Below are 24,918 nucleotides of genomic sequence, written 5' to 3'. Positions count from 1 at the left end.
ATATAAGATGTAGTACACTTAGTGTACTAGGTGAGAACAAAGCAAGAGGGTAAATTTAACTGAACAACTAAGTCAAGTTTATATATAATTAACTTACCTGAGTGGGGTTACACATCAGTGTGTTATGAGTATACACAGGTATTATACCTTAATGAACTAGCTATATAGTAGGGTTCAAAGTCCATGTATATATGTACATACCTGGAGTTTCCAGACTTGGGGCCAATATCGGGGAAAACTAATGTCATCTCCTAGTTATGTATGTGTGGTCTGGATGGTAAATTACATTTGTGACATAACCAGGGGGTCAGTGAAGGTAATATTTTAATGTTCCTATTTTAAATTGGATGGATGTGATTGGTGTACTGGAGTTACCAGATCCTGTTTCGATAGCTATATGTACAAATCATTACTACCGGGTGTTCATGTCAGACCAGTGTGGTTTGAAAGGTTTCAGGAGATAAAGACTATGTTTAGAATAAATAAATTGTTATTAATTCATTTGTGTCCTTTAGTGTCCTGTAGCAAGCATATCACTTGTAGAAATAGTGACAATTCCTATCACAACGTTAAACATTTCATTCTAGTGAGTCCATAAGAATACTGATCAATATATATTCTATAGGCTTTGTTGTTTAAGTAGAAAGTAACATCAAGATAAGACTTCTACAGCTCCCAAATCTTTATTTTTATCTTTACCTTCCAAAAAATCAAAAATCTTGTCAATATTTTGTTTCTTGCGTGCACCAGCAAAAACAAACATACCAATATTTCTAAAACAAACTCATATTAAATGTGCTTGTATATTTGCCCTCAGAATTCCAACCTCTTTGATATCAAAGATTTCCCTATCATTTTCACTGGAGGAATTAAAAACATTGTTATCATTGGTCTGCAATTTTTTTTATTAATCTTTTTTTTTTTAATGTGAGTCCCAACAAAATTCTGTGACTGAGTCCATGACCCAAGACTCGCATGTTCAGATGTTGATTTATAACTCATTTAAGTTATGAATATTGATCTTTTGATATCCTATAAATTATGATATACCAGGTAATTGCATTTCATTCCGCAATATTGTTTTTTGTACTGTTTTACAAAATGAATATCCATACATGTACATACATACATGTCTGTATGTACTGTTGTAGTTTGCAGACAAGACTATGTGATCAAAAGAGAATTTTTTTGTAACCAAATATAACTGAGCATGGGCTAACTATATATACAGATTAATTTATAAATACAGTAATATTATTTTGAAGGTTATTCATTCTTTTGACTTGGCTTCTAGCGTATTATTTGTATATCTATATAATACTATTTTGTGCTGTGCAAATAATGGGACATTAGATGTAAAAATCAATTATTTACTATTCTATTGAAATTGTAACATGCTACAATATGAATAATATTATTTCATTATATATATATGTATATGTGTATAATAATCTACAAAAAATCTATAAAAGATGTTACAATATACAGTGTATAGTTGTCAAGAATTGTAATGATTTCCATTTACTTTTGTAAATTCCTACATTTTTTTCTTGTTATGTTCCTGGGGCAGTTGAAAATCTATTCATGTAAGATATGATGATAAATATGTGAGTATCCATGTATGAATCCTTGCAATCTATTTTTAGATCAGACAGGTCCCTCTCATTCTGTATGCAGTACATGTACATCATGAGGCCAAGGGATATATGTATACTATCAATACACATTTTAAATGGAATAGGTACTGTATCCTAAAGCTACATTTACAATAAATTTACAATGAGTCACCAGAAATAAAGCATATAGACAGAGTAAATAGTCAAATGTTTTAAGTCATATACAATGTATATTGTATGCTTTTGTCAAAACTTTTGATAATCAATAAAAACAGTAGAATGTACACCCTAATTTATGATGATACATGCATACATTTGTATATTTTTTTTTAAACTGTAGTTTTTCATAAATGAAAATAAATCTGTGAATCTGTAAATGAGCTGTGGAAATTATTGAACTCATATTTACTTCAATATTTCTCTACAATTATGTTACATGAAACTGTCAATGACTACAATTAAGCTAGCTAGGGTGTTTTATTACAATGAAGGTTACTTTTGACAGTAACAAAGTGATATATAATATAGTGTGGCAAATAAAACAAAGGAAATTTAATTATAGAAATAAGGATTTAAATAATACAGTAAAACAACATAGTGATAAATCTTCATGCGATTCAAATTTTGTTGGGCCCATAGAAATTCTGGATATATTGAAAATTTAAGAGTGGGATCCATAATGTTAACCAAACTTCAGGAAAGTGACCCATACAAATATAAATGTAGGTTCCTCACTGTGACAAAACATGAATATATAATCGGCATCATATGTGCATGCCATTATGCCCATATTATATTTCCAACTATATATACATGTTAAATTATTCACATATAATTATCTTGTTTTACAGTTACTGGGTCATAAGATGACAAGGTTCAATTAAGAATGTCTCAGAAAAACTTGGTCTGATATATAGATTTTTAGAAGAGTTTCATGATTAACTATACAATCCTATCTCACGTGCTGTATATATTATATATATATATCCCTCTTATAAACATATATTACACTTTGAGTGTCCACAACATCCTATATCAATGATTGCAGGAAATCAGCTACTTGAAAAGGAAAAAGTCTGACAAATACACCGGAAAATTATAAGGAAGCATCTAAAATCTTTATTTATATAACAAAAATATATGTATGAACTAACATGTACCAAGATCACAAAGCTGTATGCAAAATAATCTAATTTGAAACTGATATGACATCAGCAGTAAAGCTAACAAGCCAATGTAAATTAGCTATATAGCTAGATTCTGTTACATTATATTATTGAAAAGAATGCCTGAGGTATTGCTGTGAGGCAAAGAATATGTGACAACATGTGGTCTAATCTAGTATGTGAGCTTTAAATAACATTAAACACTGGGACATTGGAAGTTTCAGGTTGACGACACTTGTCAAAAATTACCTGCAATTTGTTTACTTGGACACATTTACTAATTTGAATGCTAGTTACACCTGCAAGAAGTTTGAACCCAGTAGAAGTTCCAGGTTGTCTGTTTACAACATACATGAGTGATTAGATCATGCTAACTTGCTGAGTTTGCAAAATTTTGTACAACTATACATTAGAGCTGCTGATCAATGGAAAGTTATAGTTGTCAACTTGTCAGTATCTTTTATGAACAATTCTTTAAAACATTTTGAAAAAAAAAGTATATCAAATGATCAATTTTAACAAAAAAAGATATGAGAATGTGTACAAATATTTTTTTTAAATACAAAATTAAATTGGTTTTGAAGAATATAGGATCATGATCAGAGGCTCATGCAGAGCCCAATTTGAATTCCCTACCTTACAATATATAGGTTACTGTAAGCTATAAATAACTGTCCATAAACATAATTTTACCCTGGTAAAATAAGCACTTAGTCTGTCTGAATCAAGACATATATGTTATGCCTCGTTTATGAGTAATATCACATTATGTATAATCAAATTTTTTTTTATAATAATTCAAGTGTTTTGATGTAGATTTTTGATGTACATGCTAAAGGGTGGAACCATGTAATACATATGTACCACTAATCCACTATATGTTTTCAAGATTAGTAGACAGTATATATATGTATAAGTAACAATTATAGTAATTAGTATAGCAAGAGTGAGTCCAACATGGCGTTTCTTCCAAAAATTTATTCCTGCAGTTGTTTACATGTTTCGACTGTTAGACAGTCGTCATCCGAACAACAATACATAAAAGTGACGTCTTAGATACGAGTGTACACATCAGAAAATGATGACGTCATAATGCAAAACGCGTGTACATGTGATTGATAAACAATCAGTGATTTTGGCGCGAACTTAATATCGATGTTGCAAAGCAATATCAAGATGATGTAATGTAATATATAATTGTTTTGGAGTAGATAAAGTACAGTGAATATACAGGCAACTAAGAATAGATACACACAGTTTGTAAGTATATAGGCTAATTGTGTATCCAAGTCCCGTAGACCACGTATTACGTGTCAGTATGAACATAAATGACGGAAATTATAGACTCTACATATAATGACAATCTAGATATTATGTACAGTTTACATCCCGCAAAAACGTATAGAGTTCAGTTTACGTAGTGGATGTATATACAAGTTTGTGGAGAAACTTAATATAGTTAATGACATATGTTAAGGCCCGAGGGTTCTATTGTTTCCATAATGGCTATGTACGATTCCTCGGTGCGTAGTCTGATGTTCAGGTTCGCTTCCGTTTTAGCTAAACCTATAATGCTGATGTCTTGTTGGCTGTGATTGTCACTCATGAAATGCCGTGACACTGGTTTGTATTTGTTTTCTTGCCTGATATCAGCAAAGTGTCCGTGAAAACGTTCTCTGATGCTGTTAGATGTTTGGCCAACATATTGAATCCCACATTTACGGCACAGTAATTATAGTAATTGGTGGCAATAATCCTATATCTACTAATTCATCCTGAAAATCTGGAGGAATTCTAAATAAAAATACCTGATGAGTTTGGAATGTCTGCTTAGTTTATGATGATTGGTCCAAAATGCATGGGAGTCTTGATTAAAATCATACTTTCATTTCAGGTTAAAGTTTTGTTGTTCCAGTACTACAGTAGTGTTGTTTATGGAAGTCATTAAAAAAAACACTGATGGTATGACATAATATGATAAAGTTAATTAAGAAAATCCATTGATAAATATAATGCATAGATTTGTAGCACTTACAAAATTAATGAATGATCAACAGACCATATATTGGTCGAACACACATTCAAAAAGTACTGGCAACAATATCTTTTTTTCCTAAGTGATTAATAAAAATACGTCTCTATACAGTAGGAAAAAGAAACTCTTTCTAGTACTAGAGTAGTCTACTAAAGTAGCATGTTTTCTAAGAAGTTTCCGATTCCAGGAAACCGAAGTCTACCGATGTCAAAAATTATCTACAAATGATGTTGTTTCCATGTATGCGTAAATGTGACCACATCTGGAAACGGGGTCAATAATGAATGCATTCTGTCAATCTTCAATGTCAAGACGACATATTTCGGAACCAAACAGCCATAGCAGAACAGACTTCTTATTCAATGAAAGTTTCGCTTCTTTCATATTTACAATAAACAAATTGTCAAGGAAACTTCCAAACTGCATTAATTTTTCTGCATGTGCCATTTGTTTTTCGTTCAAAAAGTTTTTAGGGCTTAATTTCTATCACACATTTCTTACCTCGACTTTCTGTACGGCGTTCGTCTTCGCACAGCCGAGTGCTTCTCGACGTGACGTCAGTAATCCTGGTCTCGTGTATGTTTACATTCATTGAGACCATCACAGCGTTTTGATAACCATGTTCGGTGCATTCGCCCCACATATACATAAATATATTGTTACCTTTTATACGATGTTAAAGTATTCCTTTTCCTCCGAATACGATTTTTATTTACTTATATATAAATGTAATAAGGTAAAATAGTCTTCTGTTTTTTTTTTATTTCAAGGGTACCCTCAAGTTTTCCGTGTTCCTATTCTAAAGATCACTGGAATATTCATTGTAATTAATATAATTTTAAGTTCTGCACAAAATGTTGAGTTTTTTCTGTCATCACTATATCTACCTTATGTTCAAATTAACTTTTATGATTTTTACCATGCATTTACACTAATCAAGATTTTCCCAATCAAATGAAAAAAATATCTGAACACTAGAAATAATAAACGACTTGCTATAATATGTCCGTGCAAACTTACGCGAGTTCTGCACTATTCTATGGCAATGTAGTTTTATGATTTCTGTCCATTTTAGTCGAGTACCAATCGTGCTAAATAGTAAGATATGGGTTATCGACGAATACCTACACCAATCGTGCTAAATAGTAAGATATGGGTTATCGACACACATTTAGGTAAAACAGATGGTACACGCTATATTTTTATAAATGAAAACGAAGCAATATTTTCATCGAATTATCGAGGGTTTTTTTACAGAAGCTAATTTTAGAAGTAATAAATGATTTTCTAAATTCATCTCATCTACACTTAATCTATATATCTTGACAGTTGGAAGTTATTTGCGACGCGATGGGGCCTGTTCGTTTATGTGGAAAAACCGGTTCGTCAGTTTTTAAATGTTATATTTCAAAAATATATCTTGAAGGACCTGCAAATTTTAATACAGGCCTTTGTCAAGGCTCGTCGGAAAACATTATAAAATCACCAGGTCCGTCTTTATTTCATAAACGAACAACACCAGTCCAAGTGGTCTAACCGTTTGGACCGTAAAAACGAAAACGACCATGGTCACGATTTATCACCTCTATTTGAAGGACGCAAGCAATAAAGATAATCTGGGACTTGTCTATTATGAATCTTAAGAGAAAATAGAGAGTTGAAACTTCATCCGCTAGATGTTAAAGACACCCAGCCAGTTTCAAGGTACATGTATATAGTGCTTCGAATGAGGTTTCCAGTGAAAACCCACATGGGTCTGGCAGCTTCTAATTTGAATCCTTCCAGGGAATTCGACAACGTTCGTCAGAACAACCATAGTCTGACGAAACCTCTCGTAGAGGCCAACAAGATCAGTTATATAAGAGAAGAAAAAAGTAAAACAATACGGGACCGAAGACTAACCCTTGTGATACACCAGCGGATATAGTTACAAGATGACTAGAGTAGCATTTCCATAATTTACCTGAATACCTTTCTGGCGGAATAACAATCCTCTATGTCAAACTTTATCGAACGTCATTGTCAGGTCAAAACACAAAACATACGGATCCATACTGTTTTCTGTCTATGGTACAAGTGTTGTCGAAAGACCCTCTCTACGATAAACCGTGATACCTATGGCATTCCAATAACACGACACAAAAGAAACACGATGAAAAGCATAATTTGATATCACAAATTTAAAACTTTTGCTGGATTTGATGTAATTTTGCACATTCCTAAAACAATTTTGTTTCTACTAACATATTTTCATGTCAGCGAAGCAGTAAATCAACACCAACATCAAGTATAACGTGAGAGGAAATCAACACCAACATCTAGTATAACGTGAGAGTAAATCAGCGCCAACATCTAGTATAACGTGAGAGTAAATCCACACCAACATCTAGTATAACGTGAGAGGAAATCGACGCCAACATCTAGTACAACGTGAGAGAAAATCAACACCAACATCTAGTATAACGTGAGAGTAAATCAACACAAACATATCTAGTATAACGTGAGAGTAAATCAACACAAACATCTAGTATAATGTGAGAGGAAATCAACACCAACATCTAGTATAACGTGAGAGTAAATCAACACCAACATCTAGTATAACGTGAGAGTAAATCAACACCAACATCTAGTATAACGTGAGAGTAAATCAACACAAACATATCTAGTATAACGTGAGAGTAAATCCACACCAACATCTAGTATAACGTGAGAGGAAATCAACACCAACATCTAGTATAACGTGAGAGGAAATCAACACAAACATATCTAGTATCACGTGAGAGTAAATCAACACAAACATCTAGTATAATGTGAGAGGAAATCAACACCAACATCTAGTATAACGTGAGAGTAAATCCACACCAACATCTAGTATAACGTGAGAGGAAATCAACACCAACATCTAGTATAACGTGAGAGTAAATCAACGCCAACATCTAGTATAACGTGAGAGTAAATCAACACAAACATCTAGTATAAAGTGAGAGGAAATCAACACCAACATCTAGTATAACGTGAGAGTAAATCAACACAAACATATCTAGTATAACGTGAGAGTAAATCAACACAAACATCTAGTATAAGGTGAGTGGAAATCAACACCAACATCTGGTATCACGTGAGAGGAAATCAACACCAACATCTAGTATAACGTGAGAGGAAATCAACACAAACATATAGTATAACGTGAGAGTAAATCAACACCAACATCTAGTATAACGTGAGAGTAAATCAACACCAACATCTAGTATAACGTGAGAGTAAATCAACACCAACATCTAGTATAACGTGAGAGTAAATCAACACCAACATCTAGTATAACGTGAGAGGAAATCAACACCAACATCTAGTATAACGTGAGAGGAAATCAACACAAACATATAGTTGAATATTTTAAGGATGGCATGTGGAAAAGAAATGACAAACATCGTTAAAAGGATTTCTGCAACTACATTTTAATTCAGAATTCTCAAAAATATACTAACGGTTATATATATACAACGATACAATACAATTTGAATATTTAGTTTCTTTTCTTCAAAACTCCAGAAAGAATTTTTTGTTGTTGTTGATTATCTAATAATGAAATTGCAGTTTTTGAAACACTGGGAAAGAGAGTTTGCGTCCGACCGCCACAAGATCATCGGAAAACCCAAGATACATCACAGAAGTTATTACAGTGATTAGTCTGTTCATTTCAATGAAGTAACGTTACGGTGAAAACGAAGAACGAACGTGTATACATGTTCAAGAAGGCCTTTTAAGTTGGTAAGAATTGTTTAATGGAACGATTATTTTTCATCTAAGTTACATCACGTATACAAATGCAGCAATGTTTAGGTAAAGACTTTGCTATTTCAGGATGAAAGCACGACAGGTAATATTCACAGGATCAATGCATTCTGGAATCTTACAATTGTGTAACGTTAAATTTAATAGTTTTAAAGCGTCATTGAACAAAAAAATTTGATTTTTTTTTATCCGAAAAAATAAAAATGTAAAAAAAAAAAAGGCCATCATGAAAAAATAAAATGAAAATCCAAGATTTTTGTGGTTCTTCAAAAAAAACAAACTCGCCTTCTTTTGAATTATATACCTACGTGTATTCAGGATAAGAATTCGTTCAAAATTCTTTGCGTTTTCTATACTCTATGGAGCTTGTATGGAATGGATGTTTATCTCTTGAAGGGGTAGGAACGGGGCGGGGACAGTTACTGGTCTATGCTCCCACAGCCCTGTAATATGCAGAGTTATTGCTCTTTTTGCGTTTTGACACTTCCTTGGTTTACATATGTATATATATATTCCGTCAAGTGTGATACATTTTTGGAATAAATAACCTTTATTGTAATGACAAAGATAGAAATGGAATAGATATGTGAAATTAAACAAAAACATATATACTTGTTTGGTTGTTAGTGAATCGAATGCGCCGGATTGTCGGAACTCTTTCGTGCTGTGGTTAAAAGCAAAACAAATGGCTACAGAGAAAACGGAGGACCTGCCTCAGGAGCAGGCTAATCCTCCCCCGGAAGAGGAAGGAGAAAAAGATGAAACATTATTTAATGAGTTTTATGCTGAGGTAAAATTATATAATGTTGTCGTTGTAAGGAAAGGCATTTTGGGTCCGTTATTGTAATTTGAAATCGCAACAAAGACCAACAATTTTAGAAATGAAAACAATCGGTTTTAACGTTTTATAGACGTAACTCTGCAGATTAACAGTGTACAACTCATTGATAAGTGTACGTGTATATACGCTCAAATAGAATGATAAGTTTATACTGGCATGATGTGTAGGTGAATTATAATATGTTGTGATAGAAGACATCATTTGCTACATCAATTGGAACAACAACATTAAAAGTGACCCGCCGTGTATACGTATGCAATGCCAATTCAGTCAATAAATATTGCTACTGGCGTGGCTGTAAGCGAAGTTAAGATAAATCCACGAACTATGAAGAATGTCTCTACTAGGCGAGACCACGTGGTTGTATTTTACTAGTTAACTACGCTGATTGCAAAATTGTAAAACTTTAAACTTTATCTATCAATTTACAACAGTAAAAGATATACAGTCTCAATATACATAATTGCACGTCTTGACTCGGAAGGAAGTGCACCAGGGGCCTTACTGTAGGGGGAAACCAGAGTACCTGAAGAAAACCCATTTTGTTGGACAACTTATTTGTACATGTCTGCATTGTCCCCACATCACCTGTGAACACTGTCTCTGTGCATATGATAATTTTGAACAGTAATATTACATTGCTATTAATTGTTATTTTAAGCACCATACACTCTTGGTACTAGTCTGAATTTTCAGAAAATCTGACTACATAGATACCTCAGAACTTCTTGCATACAGAAAACAAGCAATTTTTCCGACCCACCCTCAGTTCGGTGTTCGATACAACATTTACTCCCATTCCTTCAACCAATATTTTTTTGAGGATGAATAATTTGCAAACATTGTAACTGACTATTCACCAGCACATGTTTCAGGGAATAGGAAATATAAACTGGGTAAATATTTCATATTGCAACTTAACACAATATGGATTTTGTTATCTTTTATTGCTTTTATATGCCATTATTTGGGTCCACCTGTATTCGCTTCTGAAAAATCAGTAATTCAATTTTACGGTGTTATTATTAGCTAGGTTTCTTATATATCCTCACAGCAGACAGGAATGAAAAAGTGTTAGCATGTTTGTACCCTTAATAGTGTTTGAATTTATAAATTGCTGTGCGTTGCTGGTGTTTTGGCTGACTGAAGGGATATTTCTGATGCGATATTTATGAGACAATGGACAATTCATATTGTTAGAGTAAATTACTGGGTCTGAATACTGAACTCAAAGAGGCTGCTCTGAGTTTTTCCAGCATTGCAGTGATTCTTCTGTAATTGTCTGTGACTGTCTTCTTATGGACCTACTACTGTACCCTTCACCTAATTTGGGGGTTTCAAGGATCCATTTATATACATATCAAATGATAATAGAGCATGCAGAAATTGCTAAGTGGAACAGGTGATACCCTGTACATCAACTGGAATTTTTTTCTGTGTGATACTTTGTGGAATTTGCCTTGATGAATAATCTCTTTAACGACTTTCTGTGAACAACTGGTTAGGAAGCTCTTTATAGATTGGAGAGTGGTTTCCTAATGGCACCATGATAAAGGAGCTTGTTTGTTATTTGACGGTTTAGCCAATATTATGAGGTGGTGACTTGTAAAAGATCTTCCACATATTATCATGTACAAATTAATTTTTACTACAAGGTAGTTCGTTTATGATTTTATGTTGCATTATCATTTCAGGTGAAGGCAATAGAACATCGGGATTCTGTGTTGACACCAAAACAACAAATTGACAAATTAAACCGACCAGGTGCTACCTACTTCAATCTGAACCCATTTGAGGTAGGTGATGCCACTTCATGCCTCTCACATCACAAAATGTAGTGAAATCAAGTAAAAAAATTATGGGCCCAATTCCCAATTGAAACTATTTCATATTTTAGCCGAATTCCCCAAATTTGCAGTTTACTCATGAAAAAATCTTTCCCGATTCTATTTACCAATTTTCTTCCCAAAATAAGACAAAAAGGCTTCATCCCAAGCTAGTGGGAAAACGCCCTGAAAGAACTAGTGTAATGTATGCTATGATATACATCTTTCAATATTGGCTAAAATATATGTTCTGATGTGCCACTTAGCTTGGTAAAATTCTTAGTTATTAATAAATATTCATTCTAATATATTAATTTCTTCATTAATTACATTCAATTTATTTTATTGACATTACCAACATACATAGGTGAACAGCCATACATACACAAAACATGTAAACATTTACATAATATTATCTACTATCTTATGTAATGGTCTAAGGTAGACAACTTAATTATCTTGTATACATACACATAGAAAGTAATAAGTAAAGATGACCAGACAACATCCGCAGGAAGATCTTCAACTGGTTTAGAAAGTATGTGGATATAGATAAACGGAAATATCAAACATTCATAAATGGGATTAAGACTGATTTGTTGACAATTTTGATTTGGAAATGCTTTGAAAATGCCTATTATGATACATGTATCTGTGTGATGTAGGATTATCAAACTGGTCATATGCTATTACTGTATTTCTAAAGGTGCTGCAGATCGACCCCGATACACCACTTGCAGAAATAAAGAAGAGATACAGACAGGTTTGTATCTCTACAGACATCTCTTGTACATGTATTGATAGTGTATAACATGAAATGTTTGTGTAAACTTTTGTGGTTAGATCATGTAACAATAGATTAATAATATAACAATTATAATACATACAATAATGTTTTTTGTATTTATATTAGTGATCCATATTTATAGGAACCACAGAAGTGAAATTATACTTACCAAGAAGTCACGATATAAATAACAGAGAAAGGAAAGAATCTATTTTTTGTATAACAAACATGTTAATATGTTTTTGGTCAAAGCCAGTCCCACATAAAACATGTTTGATGAAAATTTGTCTTTTCAGATGTCAATACTAGTCCATCCAGATAAGAATTTAGACAACAAAGACAGGGCACAGAAAGCATTTGAAGGTAATAAGCGCAGATCTTTTTTATATTATTACAAAAAACTTGTTTATTTGTTCTCAATGGTTTTATCAGCTCATTACAAATTTGAACAATTTACTTGCAGTTGTATTTTTTGTGTATGTTTATTTTTTTTCACCTAATATATAGCACATTGGGAATTTCTCAAACTTATTTCTCTCCCTCCCAAAATCAAAATAATTTCAGAAAATAGAATACTGTACTAGTTTCTGATACATACATGTAATATATAAGTATTAAAAATGATATCGTGATAAATTATTTCTATTACATTCTCCTGGACATATGTAATGAAAAGTTGGCTGACATTGTTTTTCAGCTGTAAATAAATCATACAAGACATTAGAAAATGAGGAAGGGTATCGGCGATGCAGGGAAATCATTGATGAGGCTAAGTTACGAGTGAATGAAATGGTGAGTGGCTCTGAGAAAATACCAGCTTCATTACCATATTAAGTCTGACCTTATACTTCATATAAAGAATTTGCAATGCAAATCGCCATCCTAAGTTTGTTTCAAGGACTTCAAAGGAAGTAGTGCAAATCTTGGTTAATCATTGTATCATAACTAAAAACTCTATGTTTGTTTGATTTTTTTCTTACAATCAGTCAAGCTGCCATCTGATGATTAAAGTTCCAGGAAAAAGTATTTTTAAGATGCTGAGCTTGATTTGGGAAAGAGGGAATGTTTCTAGACAAGTAGATGAGAAATTATTTGTGATACATACTGATCAAGTCAGTATTAAAAAAAAAGTTTAAATACATGTATGTTGTCCATGAGGCAAAACTAGTACCTGCAATATCATTACAGTTAAAATAATGTCTTTATTTGAAATAGATCAAGCAGAAAAAGAAACAGAATAAGAAGGAGGGAAAGCCCCCTTATGTTCCCGAGGATGAGGAGGACAAGGTTAGTACTGTGGCCTACAGCTGTCATCATCATCTGTGGATTAAAATACTCATCACTAATCATCACTGAAACATACTTGGGGCATGTGTTAGGTGAGGCAGTGGGTCATGTATATATATAAAGAGTTGGTTACTCTGATCAACATGGTGACCTTTGACCTACTGTACGTCTTGTTACCTTATAATGTTATTTCCCTGCTCTACTCATTTTCAGTCAGTAATTGTAAACATATATCAGATTTATGTTTCAAAGTTGTAGAACACATCAAGTTCCTAGAGTTTAAACTTTCATTATTAAAGAAGTGATTGTTTTTTTGCCCCAATGTTTCAGGTGTTGCCCATGCTTAAATATATTGAATGAGTTATGTCTATAGCTTCTGAGTTATGTCTATAGCTTCTGAGTTATGTCTATAGCTTCTGAGTTCAAGAAATTTTAGCCATGGTCTGCCAATATTATTGAATATTTACTTGAAATTATTGTGATCAAAAAGCCTTTCCAGATATTATTAGTGTATAAGTACGATTTACTTGAATAACAGATTTTTTTTAATGTGATTGCTGAAATGCATAGTAATTGTGTGTGTAAAGGAAGAAAGAATATCAGTCTAGAGCAAGTGGAATAGTTAGGTTTAACCAGAGGCTTTACAATGTGGATTGCCCTAATATCTGTGTATCTGTTGATTCAAAGGAAAACAAAATTAGCCTATTGTTAGGAAAAGTATGGATTTCCATGCTGGCAGTTATTTACAGGTGACACAATTCTAATCAGCTCACTGAAAAAAAAATATTGTGAGCACACTCAAGTTCATAACCATCAACTTCCATATTGTAATTAATGAGGTTCATTATAGGTCTAATTGTACAATTAACAACATTACTAATTTTTAATGTTCAGATTAGTTTCGACTTTAACCTTCATAAATTAACGGTTAACAATCTTGTAAATTTGTCTGCAGTATAAACATGCTGTCCATGTCCAGACGTGTAAATTGTTTGCTGACCTGGAGAGGATGAGACAGGAACGAGAAACCAAGGACATGCATGAGCGGTCAGTATCAGGAAAAAGACATGTATAGTCAGACTCACATTTAATAACTACAGAATGTACAATGAATCTTGCTTGATAAAGGGAATTTTTGAAATGCAAGACAATCATTCTTTATTCATAGTATTGTGTAGTAAACAGCAAAATCAAATTTTGGGAAAATGTTATTTAATTATAAAAAATTGCATGTTTCATCTTGGTTACACATGTATATAATTATAATATTACAGAATTAATAAAAATGAAAATTTTGTAAACAATTTTCAGTCTATCATTTAAGACTAAAAAACTGTTTGCAATAAACTCTGTTCCTTTCCATAGGGAACATGTATATTCTAATGGTTTGATGTTCACTGATTAATATTTTTCACAGAAAGAGGAAAGCAGAGGATGAGGCTGCTGCAGAAGAAAAGAAAAAGATGGATGCTGTCTGGAACAAAAATTTTGAGGTGAAAACAATTATACTTTCAACTCAATAAGTAAATATATGTTATAAAGGAAAGTGAATTCAGTTTGAAACTGGTCTGTAAAATAATAACAGTAAAACTAGGTAAGCTTTTGTCTGGATTGGGATGACTTGTCATATTTAAGATACATTATAGAAAAAGACTGAAATTTTACCTGATTTGTATCCATATTGTATCATTACTGTTGTTTGGAACTAGTAAATTAGCTAGTGTGGATCCTTATTTTACTATTACTGATGTTTGGGACAGTATATATAATAAACTCATTTTGATGAATTATACATAAAATTATTATAAAAGTCTCCATTGGATTTTTTTCTCAGGAAAGCCGAACAGAAAGAGTGGATAGTTGGAGATCATGGAAAAGTGGTGGGAAAAAAGCAAAGGGTGTATTCAGGCCTCCGAAACACAGGGCTGAGAAAAGATAACTAAAAGACTCCGTTATAGCATAGTCAATTCATTTGGATATGAAAAAAACATCGATTCATGTCTGTCTCATACAGAATTTTCGTCATAATATTATGAAATAATGTTGTACATTGTTCAATACATGTAAACTCAACAATGAGTCAGTAGATCATTTGAGTTTGACTCAATCGGCACATGTAGTCCTTTGAGCGTGACTCAAAAGTCACATGGTCTTGTGAGTTTGGCTCAAAAGTCACAGTCTTGACTTAATTGTGAGTTTGAATAAAAAGTATGTTTCAATGATTACCTAAACCACAGGAAAGCTAATAGCCATTTTAAAATAAAATGCACCCAGGTTTTCTGGTTTAAACTTTCTTATGAAGGTGCTTTAAATTAGTGTCAAATCATAGCATGTTTAAAAGTGTGACTGTATATTTTGTGTTGTTGAATTTGATAATTTGTTTAAGACATTTCATTGAATCAATGCTTACTTCATTTACACACTCAGAATTCACATTCTATATGACATATATGTCTGTAATATTATTATTTGACATTCTGTTTTAATTGAGCTATAGATCCATGGTTTGACGCTGTTATTCCAAGAATAATTACATATTAGCTTCCAAGTCTACCAATGGATGTTTGTTACTCCAGTTGATTTTGTTGAGAGTATGACTGAAATCGTTTAACATGTGATCAGGTTTTAACTAAAGTTGTGGTAAATCTGTCACACATGATTTACTTTTGTGATTTTTGAGACCAAGAATGAATCCTCAGAATTGACAATCACGATTCATACCACAATATGGTACAGGATTATACAATCTCTGGCCACTATGATGAAAATCAAGGTTCCATTTAAAATGAGTGCTGTAGTATTATCACCATCATTCGTATTTGTTACATGTCAGAAAAACAAACCTCTGTATAATTCATGTTTCCTGTGACCACCCAGCAAGTGTAATATAATGCTGCAAGACTTGACATGAAAATCTGTCGAATATTTTGTTTACAATCTCAAAAGTTGAGAATCTAAATGAAGTTAGATTTATTTTAGTGTAACACTGATGATGGTATAGACTTGCTTAATACCTATATGTATCATTATTGTTTGGACGTGCGTGGTAATTAATTTTTAAGGAAGTTACCGTGGTAACTATTCTACATGTTTCTAAAATAGTAACTATTGTATATTGTACATTATAAGTAAGTTTTGTCATTAATTGATTGGATTTCCATTTATTTTATAAGTTAAAGTTTTTTTTTCTAGATTATCAGAAAACGAAAAGTCTTTTTTACTATTTGTAATTCCTCCTCAAATGGTAACATGGTTGAGGTCAAAGATTAAGATAGTCCTCTGACTAAACACTTTCCCAACAACAAACAAGAAAAGGTCACCTAACTACAATTTTCACCTTTGACCTTTGCCACAGATATATTTTGTAGTGCAATACATACTTCTGTACATCTGCTGAACAGCCAAAGGGCAGTAATGGTCGACAAAACTTTATAGCTTGACACTTCAGTCTTCTTGTTTGATTTTCCTGATTTTATTACATCCACATTTTAAGATCAATCAGAGTAGTTAAAGGGATTGCTATCCTTAAAAGAAATCTTATTTTTCATTTAATGATTATGACTTTTAATCAAGTTTCTTCATTATGTTAAATTTTGCCTCTGTCATGATCAATGTGGACGGTATTAAGTAGTTGCATTGTTTGTTTATATTTACATGCTTTTGATTCAGATGGGACTATGTCAAAGTTATTCCAGGGTACACCTTGATTTGTATTTCATGACTAGTGCAGGATGTGGGCCTGAATTTATCATGTTAAATATCATCACTTGTGTCATAGATATTGATATTTAACATCTTTTTGTATTTTACTAATATCTATCATCCATAGTATTTGACTTAATATGAATATAATGTCTTATATTGTATGAAAATTATTATAAATGTATTTCAATTGCAAATTTTGATTTTAGATGTTTTCAAAATTTACAGTTATGCTATCTTTTTTTGTCTAGATTTTGTGAAATTTCGACTAACCTTTTCTTGTCCTTGGTGATTTTGTTTCATTTGGTGTGGTTGTACTCGTTGTACATGTACTACCAACTTTTCATCCTCATTCCATTGAGTCAATTCATTTGTTTCCTTTTTTTCCAATTTAGTTTTATTAACTCCACTGATATTAACATCAGCCATATTCATTGGAACTTTCCTAACTCCCCTTGATAAAAGAAATTTTGTCTCTACACAATAACCTAGCCACAGTAATCTGACGTAATCTGACCTATCTCAAACCTTCTTTTGTGGAAAAGCAATTACAAATGTACCTTAAATTGTTGTGGTTTTTTTTGGTTTTTTTTTAACCTATTATCTGAAGTAAACACCAATTAAACCAAAATTCACCACCCTTTTGGAAAAGACTACCAAGTAATAATTTTTTGTGTTTGTTTTTTATCAGTGATTGATCCCAATCTTTATGTAACAATTATTAATCATTGTAAATATGTTGGGCAAATGAGGCTGAATTTTTTAAAATTGAAATAAATTGATTGTTCATCAGAATTCATTAAAAGGAAGACTTTGTCAATTTTATTCAGTCCAATCGCTACTGAAGCTGAGCTTCATATTCTAATAGTTAACATTTGAGATTGGCAAGACCAGTAAAATATTAAGCACTCAGGATATTTGATTTGCTAGATTTTTTTGATTTTTTTTTTAAATTTTCCCTTAAATGTTATATTTGCTTTAATGAGCAATGAATACAGACCATTATAAATCAGGGAGTGTAATATATATTACAGGTAGATTATTTTTGTAGTAAAGGACCTGTATGTTGTTTGTTATAAATATAACCTTCAATCAGTTATTTAGATATATGTAGGTCCTAGTCATAAAGTGATATTTTTGTATGGTAAACTGTGTCTGGTGCGGTGTACATTTTATTTGTATTACTCAGATAAAGGTTCACAGACAACTCCTTAATCTGAACACTTTGGTTTCTAAGCAAAAAACACCTGATGCATTTGACACATTTGTTTCATAGATTTATGATGTGAGGATTGTGTTGAATTTATGGGGTAATGAACTGCAATTTTCTGTCCATATTATTGTTACAAGCTATCGATACTCATACCTGGAGCTATCCTATGATGAAAATTATCAATACACTTATCTAAAACCCTTTCAAGAGACCTACAAATGCCTGGAGTTAATCCTATGTCTACCACATTAGAGGGGCTGTTTAGGTCAGCATGCTCAGATTTATGGAATTGATGAAATAATTGAACCAAATATTCCAAAATTATGTTTCTTTGTCATCATTGGTTGCAGATGTTAATACTTGTAGCAATATAAGTTTAGAAAGCATAGTTTGTTAGCTTAAATGAGATATACATTATGGGCTACTACTGAATTGTCAGATATGATCATTTCAATTAGTTCTCTCAATTCTTTTCTGAAGCAGCCTCCCAAAACACACATAGGCACTCACCACAAGCATGCATATTGCAAACACAGGAGGCCGTCCTTAAACGACCTTAGCTGTTAATATGGCATTAAACAAATAAAAGCAAACCAAACCAAACTGTTCTGACTGTACAGATGTTTATTTGTTTGCTGGGTTTATCACCCCATGAACAGTCAGGGTCATTTTGAGGCAGGTCTCCTTGTAGTAGTTGGTAACTACCTCACTGAACTGAAGGAGGCCTGTCGCATGCCATCCAGAACAATTAGGGTAAAGTGCCTTGCCCAAGTACAAAACCTTTTCACCACAGACAGTCTGTTTCTTATGGCTTCCCGAGAAACACAAACCAACATGGGTTGGGAGGGTCAAACCAGCTTACAGAAATAATTGTACAAGCATTATGTATTTACTATCCCATGCCTGATAATAAGCCCACCTGTGTCTGTTGTAGTGCAGCAAAATTTGTAAGTTACAATAACTTCATTTTCTAGTAATAAACCCATCCCATAATTTGAGTTTAATGTGTTGGTCTCCTCCCTGGGCTTAATTATTACAGGATAAATATGGTACTGTCATTCTTTTAAAGGAATATGTGCTCTAATTACAAATTTCAATTTGTTATTTGTATCTGAAAGGTTAAGGGTCACAAGAAAGATAAGCTATACCTCAATATTCAGATATAAGTTAACTACAGGTGTCCATAGCTCAGGATAAGAAACTCATCGTTATGCATTCCGCAGATGAATAAACCGGTAAAGAATATCTGGTGAAATGTTTACTTTTACTTACAAGTTACTAATGATGCAATGTTTAAATGTTCATTATTATCAGGACAATTGTCAAAACTTGTATCATTCATTATTTTCACATGATTAGCAAGTACACTGTATTTTGAAGGATATCAGTTGTGGGCCTCCTACAACCTCTACTTACTACAAGTTTATTATTAATTCTTTTTACAGACTTGTCTTGAGACCTGTTTATTTGAACCTAAATTTATGTCCTACATAAATTGGTTTTCCATTAATTGAATCAGGTGTCTATTCAAGACTGTAAACTGTTTATAGTGCGTCAATGATTACAAGTTAAGTGGATTTTTTCTGATATGTTTTGTTAATTTTTGCAAGATTTATTGCTTAAAAATTAGTTGTTTAACACTGCCTTAACTTCACTTACTGCTTTTTTTCACATGATACTTAACTTGATTTATTACAGAATTGTAGAGCTGAGGTAGATTTTTAAATATCTATATCCAAGCTTATTTTGATTTTGAAGATATACCAATTTTTTTTTTAATTTTCTATTATATGAACTCAGTCAGACATTTGACTATACTTTTTCAAGCAAAAACATTGTTTTTTTTTCTAAATCTTGTATAACCTGTTGATAAACATCATAATACATGCAAATGAAGATGTATAACAGCATTTTAATCTATAAATGCAATATTGATAATTAAGATATTATTGTTAATGATATGTAAATGAGGTTCAGCAAATTTACCAATATTATTTTTGTCATTGGAAATATCATATTACATGTACATTGTTTCATGTTTAATGTATATATTGACATCATTGTACTTTTTATCATAATATTGTACATCTCATTCAGATCATTTGATCAAACATTGTTAGAATGCCTGATTTGTCTTAGGTTTCCAGTTATAAATTATCCTCAAGAAAAAATGAGTCATTTGAAAAAAAATGTATTTTGTGGATTATGAAAATGTAGAGGAGATTCGAATGTGATATTAAAGCATTTGTGTGTTTGGAAAAAAAATTGTTTGTTTGTTACCCTTTAAGACATTTTAAACTGTTACAGTACAACCCTTTAAGACATTTTAAACTGTTACAGTACATATGTATCTGAATGACAATAAATTACAAATCAACACCATGCACCTACAGGATGGTTGCAGGTGTGGGTGGAAGGTGCACTGAAAATTAGGTCACTGTGACCTGGACTCAAAGGTTAAAGAACTAATAAAAGAATCAAGATCATCTTTACCAAGTTATAACTCTTGAACTTGTAAATATATCTTTAAAAATACGTGCGTTCTGGCTTTCAGTCGGGGTTACAATTCCCTAATTGGACATGAAGAGTTCCCCAGTTTTATTCCAATGGACGTCCACCTGCTTTCATCTAAAGCATTGGAGACAAAAGGCAGCACTCCTTCTGTTCTGTTATGCCCAAGAAATATTTCATTTGAACATCTGTTGGCCCCTTTGTCCCAATTAGTCCATTGCCCTGTGTGAGATGCTTGAACAGGCCAAAACTTAGGAATCATCAAGGATGTACAAATGTAGGAAGTTGGAAGGTGTCTTGTACCATTCTTGCATCCATATGCTCAAAGGTAAATGTGACTAAGCAATATTAATTTATACCTGCACAATTTCAACCACAATAGCTTTTCAGGGATAACAACCACATCAGTGCTACCGTTTTTTAGAACTGTCTGTCGTCTGTCAACATTTCCAAATCACTACTAGTTATAAAATACTGAATGGATTTTAACCAAATTTGGGGGAAGGGAAACAGATTTTGCATAAATGGTGACACTGACCCCTATGGGGCCAGAGAGGCGAGGCCCAAAATGGGGAATAGATGGAAGTCTTTTAAATGACGCTACTAGTCATAAAATACTGAATTGATTTTAATCAAATATGACCGCAGAAATATCCTTGATGAAAGGGGAAAAGATTTTGCATAAATGATGGACTCTGACCCCCTGGGCCAGAGGGGCAGGGTCCAATAGGGGAAATTGAAGTAAATCCTTTAAATCCCTACTAGTCCTAAATGATATAAATGGATTTTGTTGAAATTTTGTTTTGAGCATTATTGGGCAAATTAAGGCGATCTAATGTAAAAATGGCTAGGGTATGGGTCCCTTGGTACTGGAGAGTGGGGCCAAATAGGGGAATGTTAAAAATAGATCTTGTTTATTGCCATTATTATTTACTTATTTTATTTGAAAACTGTCCTATGAAAACGGTCTTGGTTAAACTGATCTGAATGTTAAGTACATAAAGAGCACATGACTGTCACCTTACAACATTTCATGTTACACGGTCAAGGGGAGGTAAGCATGTAGAAACGTTTTGTTTGGAACTCTTTGCTGGTGAAGGTAGAAAATCGTGTTGATCAAGGAATGTAGAGATGAGGCGCAAAATTTGACAGGTAGGTCCAACAAAGACCTGTTTACGAGGTAAAGGGTATGGTACATTTTACTCATTCTCACGAGTTTACATTTCCATATGGTACTCGTTCACAAAATGTGTTTGCATGGCAAAAATAATCTCTTAAACCTGTATAAAACTTCATATTGATATCGTTTGTTGACATGTAACGACTTGTTAAGTTGTTGAACTTGTTCGTGCTGTCAAACAATATCATATATAAACAAATGATCAAAAATCGATGTGAGAAGTATTATAGCAGATTTCTACTGCTACTTGTCAGGATATGATCGATATTATTTGGTATGCCGTTGTGCCGACTGTTCTGTATGTAGCTTATCTGCTTATATCTAGGTGTCGCCCATTTGTCTGTTTCCTACAAATCATTTTAAAATATAGATCTAGTATACATATATATCTATACATGTACTGTAAGAGTACAAATTTTTTAATCCACACGCATGTAAAGAACTGGAGATAACAGACTTTTCTCAGCACCTTATACATAATTATTAAGAATGATGTTCAATTACAATGAATTATGTACATGTACAACTAATTATGGATTAATAGTGATATCAATTGATAATAAGATATGACATCATCAACTTAACGAAGATGGTCATTAGCTAGTGTCCTAGAATAATTCAACACAATTATAAGACCAGGACAACAAAAAACCCAAATTCTGAATGGCTTTTAAAATCTCACAATTTTCTACCTTTGCATTGCAATTGGTACCTTGTAGATCTACTGTGCCTGCAAGATTGTTTTCAATATTTTCATAACGAGAACAAAGTATAGTTATGGGAGCAAATTCACACAACACAGAAAATTACAGTGTGTTCATGATATCATGACCATCTGTTAACCATGCATATATATACTCCTGCAATTAATTCATTCAAAACTAAATACAATGTATTTAAGTTATTCATTTTTTAAAAAAAGGTTACACAGCAAGAAATCATGCCACCAAAAGGAAAGAAAAAAGATTTTGATCGACAGTTTGAGGCTTTTTTGAAGGAGGTATGTATACATTGTATGTAGGCATGTTTTACTCATATGGTATGAATTATCAATTACATCTTTTTTAACATCCATGGCATTTGAATGCTTAAAATGCTGTAATTTGTTTCTATAACTTTCTATACAACATAACATAAACTATTCATGATTATGTTCTGGTTTTATTTGTGCATTACCATAACAGACTGTTTGGATTGGTTATGTGTTATATTGTTCCTTGCAGTCTTTTTCATCCGATGATGGATCTCTAGATTCAGCTAAAGTCAGTAAATATTTGGATCCCAGAGAACAGACAACTCCAAAAAGCAAAAGCAAGCCGTGGTGGATGCAGAGTGACGATGATGATGACAGCGACATGGGAGCCAATTTTGGCACAGGTTTGATGCTTACTAAAAATCTTCATCTATAGGCTGTGAGCAAAATTCATTTAGATAATAGTGTCAAAATCTAGATCAACAATAATATAATTGAGACACATTCCATTATTCAACATACCATATATACAAAATTGTGAAGGCTTTAATTTAATTACAATAAATTGATTACAATGAAAACTGCACTGTTCAGACCATCAATTGACTGATAACAAGATGATGGACCATAAAAAAAGCACCTGAATGAACAGCTTGTGATACATAGATTATGTAGTATGTATAGACAATGTTCCTGAAATTTGTAATTACAATGGTCAAGTGAGCTCTGAATATTTGATCATCAGGAAAGACAACAAGTGGAAAGAGCTTTATAAAGAAGAAGAAACCAGCAGAACCCAAACACAGTACTCCAAAACAGACTAATCTTAAACCGGTGGAGCCGACCACACCAGAACTAACACCCGAGGAGAGGCAGGGGAGACAGAAAGCTCGCACCGGCAAGAAGGAGGTGTGTATGTGTGTTAAGGGCGAAGTAACTGCATAATGTCAGATTTTTGTCATAAGGAATTTGTATATTTCAGAGTGTTTCTCTTACATATCTATAATCATATTGGTATCAGATGAGAAGATAATGTCATGTCCTATAGGAATTTTATTTCTAATTAAAAATACTAAGTAATTTTTAGCGTGTGCTAGGATTTGTATGTAAGCTCACCACATAGTGGTGCTAGTACATCAAGTGTAGTGATCTGTAGTTTTCACTTATTCTGCATGCTAACAGATGATTTTTATTTTTATTTTGCTACTTTGTCTTGTTTTAAGCTGTTTGAGAAATATTCTAGATAGTTTAGTAATATGTATAGTGGTGTGTTACCAGTTAATGTCATTTCTATTTCTAAATGTTGTGTGCATGTTATAATTACTACTAGTAGTATTTGACAATGCGATAGATATTGTGGTTGATATTTGATTATAGTTTTAGGTGTCTTCCTAGTTAAACCATTAAGGTCTAGTGATATTATTTTCACAGTCATAATACTTTCATGTTTCTTGTTAAACTCAAAGGGGATAGTTAAAATGAAAACTTCTGACCAGAAAATTGTTATAGTCTTGGGAGATATTTTCAAGTATAATCTTTTCACTGAAATATTTTCTGTGGTCAATAGTAAAGTTAAGTTAAAGCATAAAGAAAAATTTAAATGCGAAAAATGCTTGTGCTTACAGCAAGATTTACCGTTATATAAAGATATAGCAAATTAACTTGAAGATATTAATTTCATGTCTGAAAGATGAAATAAGATTTTCAAAGTATGTATAAGTATTAAGCATGGTTTGTTTAGAATGCTTAATATTTTAAGATTAAAACAAATTAGGGTTGGCATCAAGACACAACAAAGACATGAAGTTTTTCTCATTTTTGTTTAATTTGTGCCACTTGCCAAGCCGAAATGTTGAAATTCATTTCTATATTTTGAAGAAAGCTTAAAGTTTCCCAAACCAAGAAATGAGTATTTTTTCTGCAAGAGTTACCAGAGACATGAATTTTATTTATTTAGCCTGTTTATGTTAATGGTGGATGTTGTGAGCT

The 24,918-nt window shown here is 32.6% G+C and overlaps 3 protein-coding genes across 10 annotated transcripts in view; 2 read left to right on the top strand and 1 right to left on the bottom strand.

Annotated features, from left to right (window-relative positions):
• Positions 1 to 5,379, bottom strand: part of LOC117327527 (carnitine O-palmitoyltransferase 1, liver isoform-like) — a 39,978-nt gene extending 34,599 nt beyond the window's left edge. For 4 of the 5 annotated variants that reach the window (XM_033884569.1, XM_033884571.1, XM_033884572.1 and 1 more), the window contains exon 1: positions 5,319 to 5,379. The gene's annotated coding sequence lies outside the window, so the exon portion shown is untranslated. Of the gene's footprint in view, positions 1 to 97; positions 139 to 5,318 lie in introns of those variants that run through there. The other variant, XM_033884570.1, reaches the window with a different exon arrangement.
• Positions 5,380 to 9,284: 3,905 nt separating this feature from the next.
• LOC117327526 (dnaJ homolog subfamily C member 8-like) lies at positions 9,285 to 20,530 on the top strand. Its single transcript, XM_033884568.1, has 9 exons — positions 9,285 to 9,399; positions 11,145 to 11,246; positions 11,983 to 12,039; positions 12,360 to 12,426; positions 12,761 to 12,855; positions 13,279 to 13,350; positions 14,306 to 14,397; positions 14,768 to 14,843; positions 15,185 to 20,530. Exons 1-9 carry the CDS (start codon positions 9,295 to 9,297, stop codon positions 15,287 to 15,289), a joined length of 771 nt encoding a protein of 256 aa, XP_033740459.1. The 5' UTR covers positions 9,285 to 9,294; the 3' UTR covers positions 15,290 to 20,530.
• Positions 20,531 to 21,877: 1,347 nt separating this feature from the next.
• The window catches only part of LOC117327524 (centrosomal protein of 162 kDa-like), a 28,035-nt gene continuing 24,994 nt past the window's right edge, over positions 21,878 to 24,918 (top strand). For all 4 annotated transcript variants that reach the window (XM_033884562.1, XM_033884563.1, XM_033884564.1 and 1 more), the window contains exons 1-4: positions 21,878 to 21,928; positions 22,879 to 22,956; positions 23,180 to 23,333; positions 23,675 to 23,838. In XM_033884562.1, the coding sequence (XP_033740453.1) occupies positions 22,897 to 22,956; positions 23,180 to 23,333; positions 23,675 to 23,838 (378 nt within the window). In that variant the 5' untranslated portion in view covers positions 21,878 to 21,928; positions 22,879 to 22,896. The remainder of the gene's footprint in view (positions 21,929 to 22,878; positions 22,957 to 23,179; positions 23,334 to 23,674; positions 23,839 to 24,918) is intronic.

The sequence above is a fragment of the Pecten maximus genome, chromosome 5 (assembly GCF_902652985.1).
Source record: "Pecten maximus chromosome 5, xPecMax1.1, whole genome shotgun sequence".
NCBI classification, from domain to species: domain Eukaryota; kingdom Metazoa; phylum Mollusca; class Bivalvia; order Pectinida; family Pectinidae; genus Pecten; species Pecten maximus.
Note: the sequence above shows the minus strand (reverse complement) of the source record. Positions and strands in the feature narration are given on the sequence as shown.

What these genes read in the sequence shown, in the direction of transcription:
- LOC117327526 (XM_033884568.1), top strand. Translation starts at nt 9,295, where the DNA reads ATGGCTACAGAGAAAACGGAGGACCTGCCTCAGGAGCAGGCTAATCCT. An exon ending in CCGAGGATGAGGAGGACAAG is followed by an intron (nt 13,351 to 14,305) that starts GTTAGTACTGTG and finishes ATTTGTCTGCAG; the next exon opens with TATAAACATGCTGTCCATGT. An exon ending in TCTGGAACAAAAATTTTGAG is followed by an intron (nt 14,844 to 15,184) that starts GTGAAAACAATT and finishes TTTTTTTCTCAG; the next exon opens with GAAAGCCGAACAGAAAGAGT.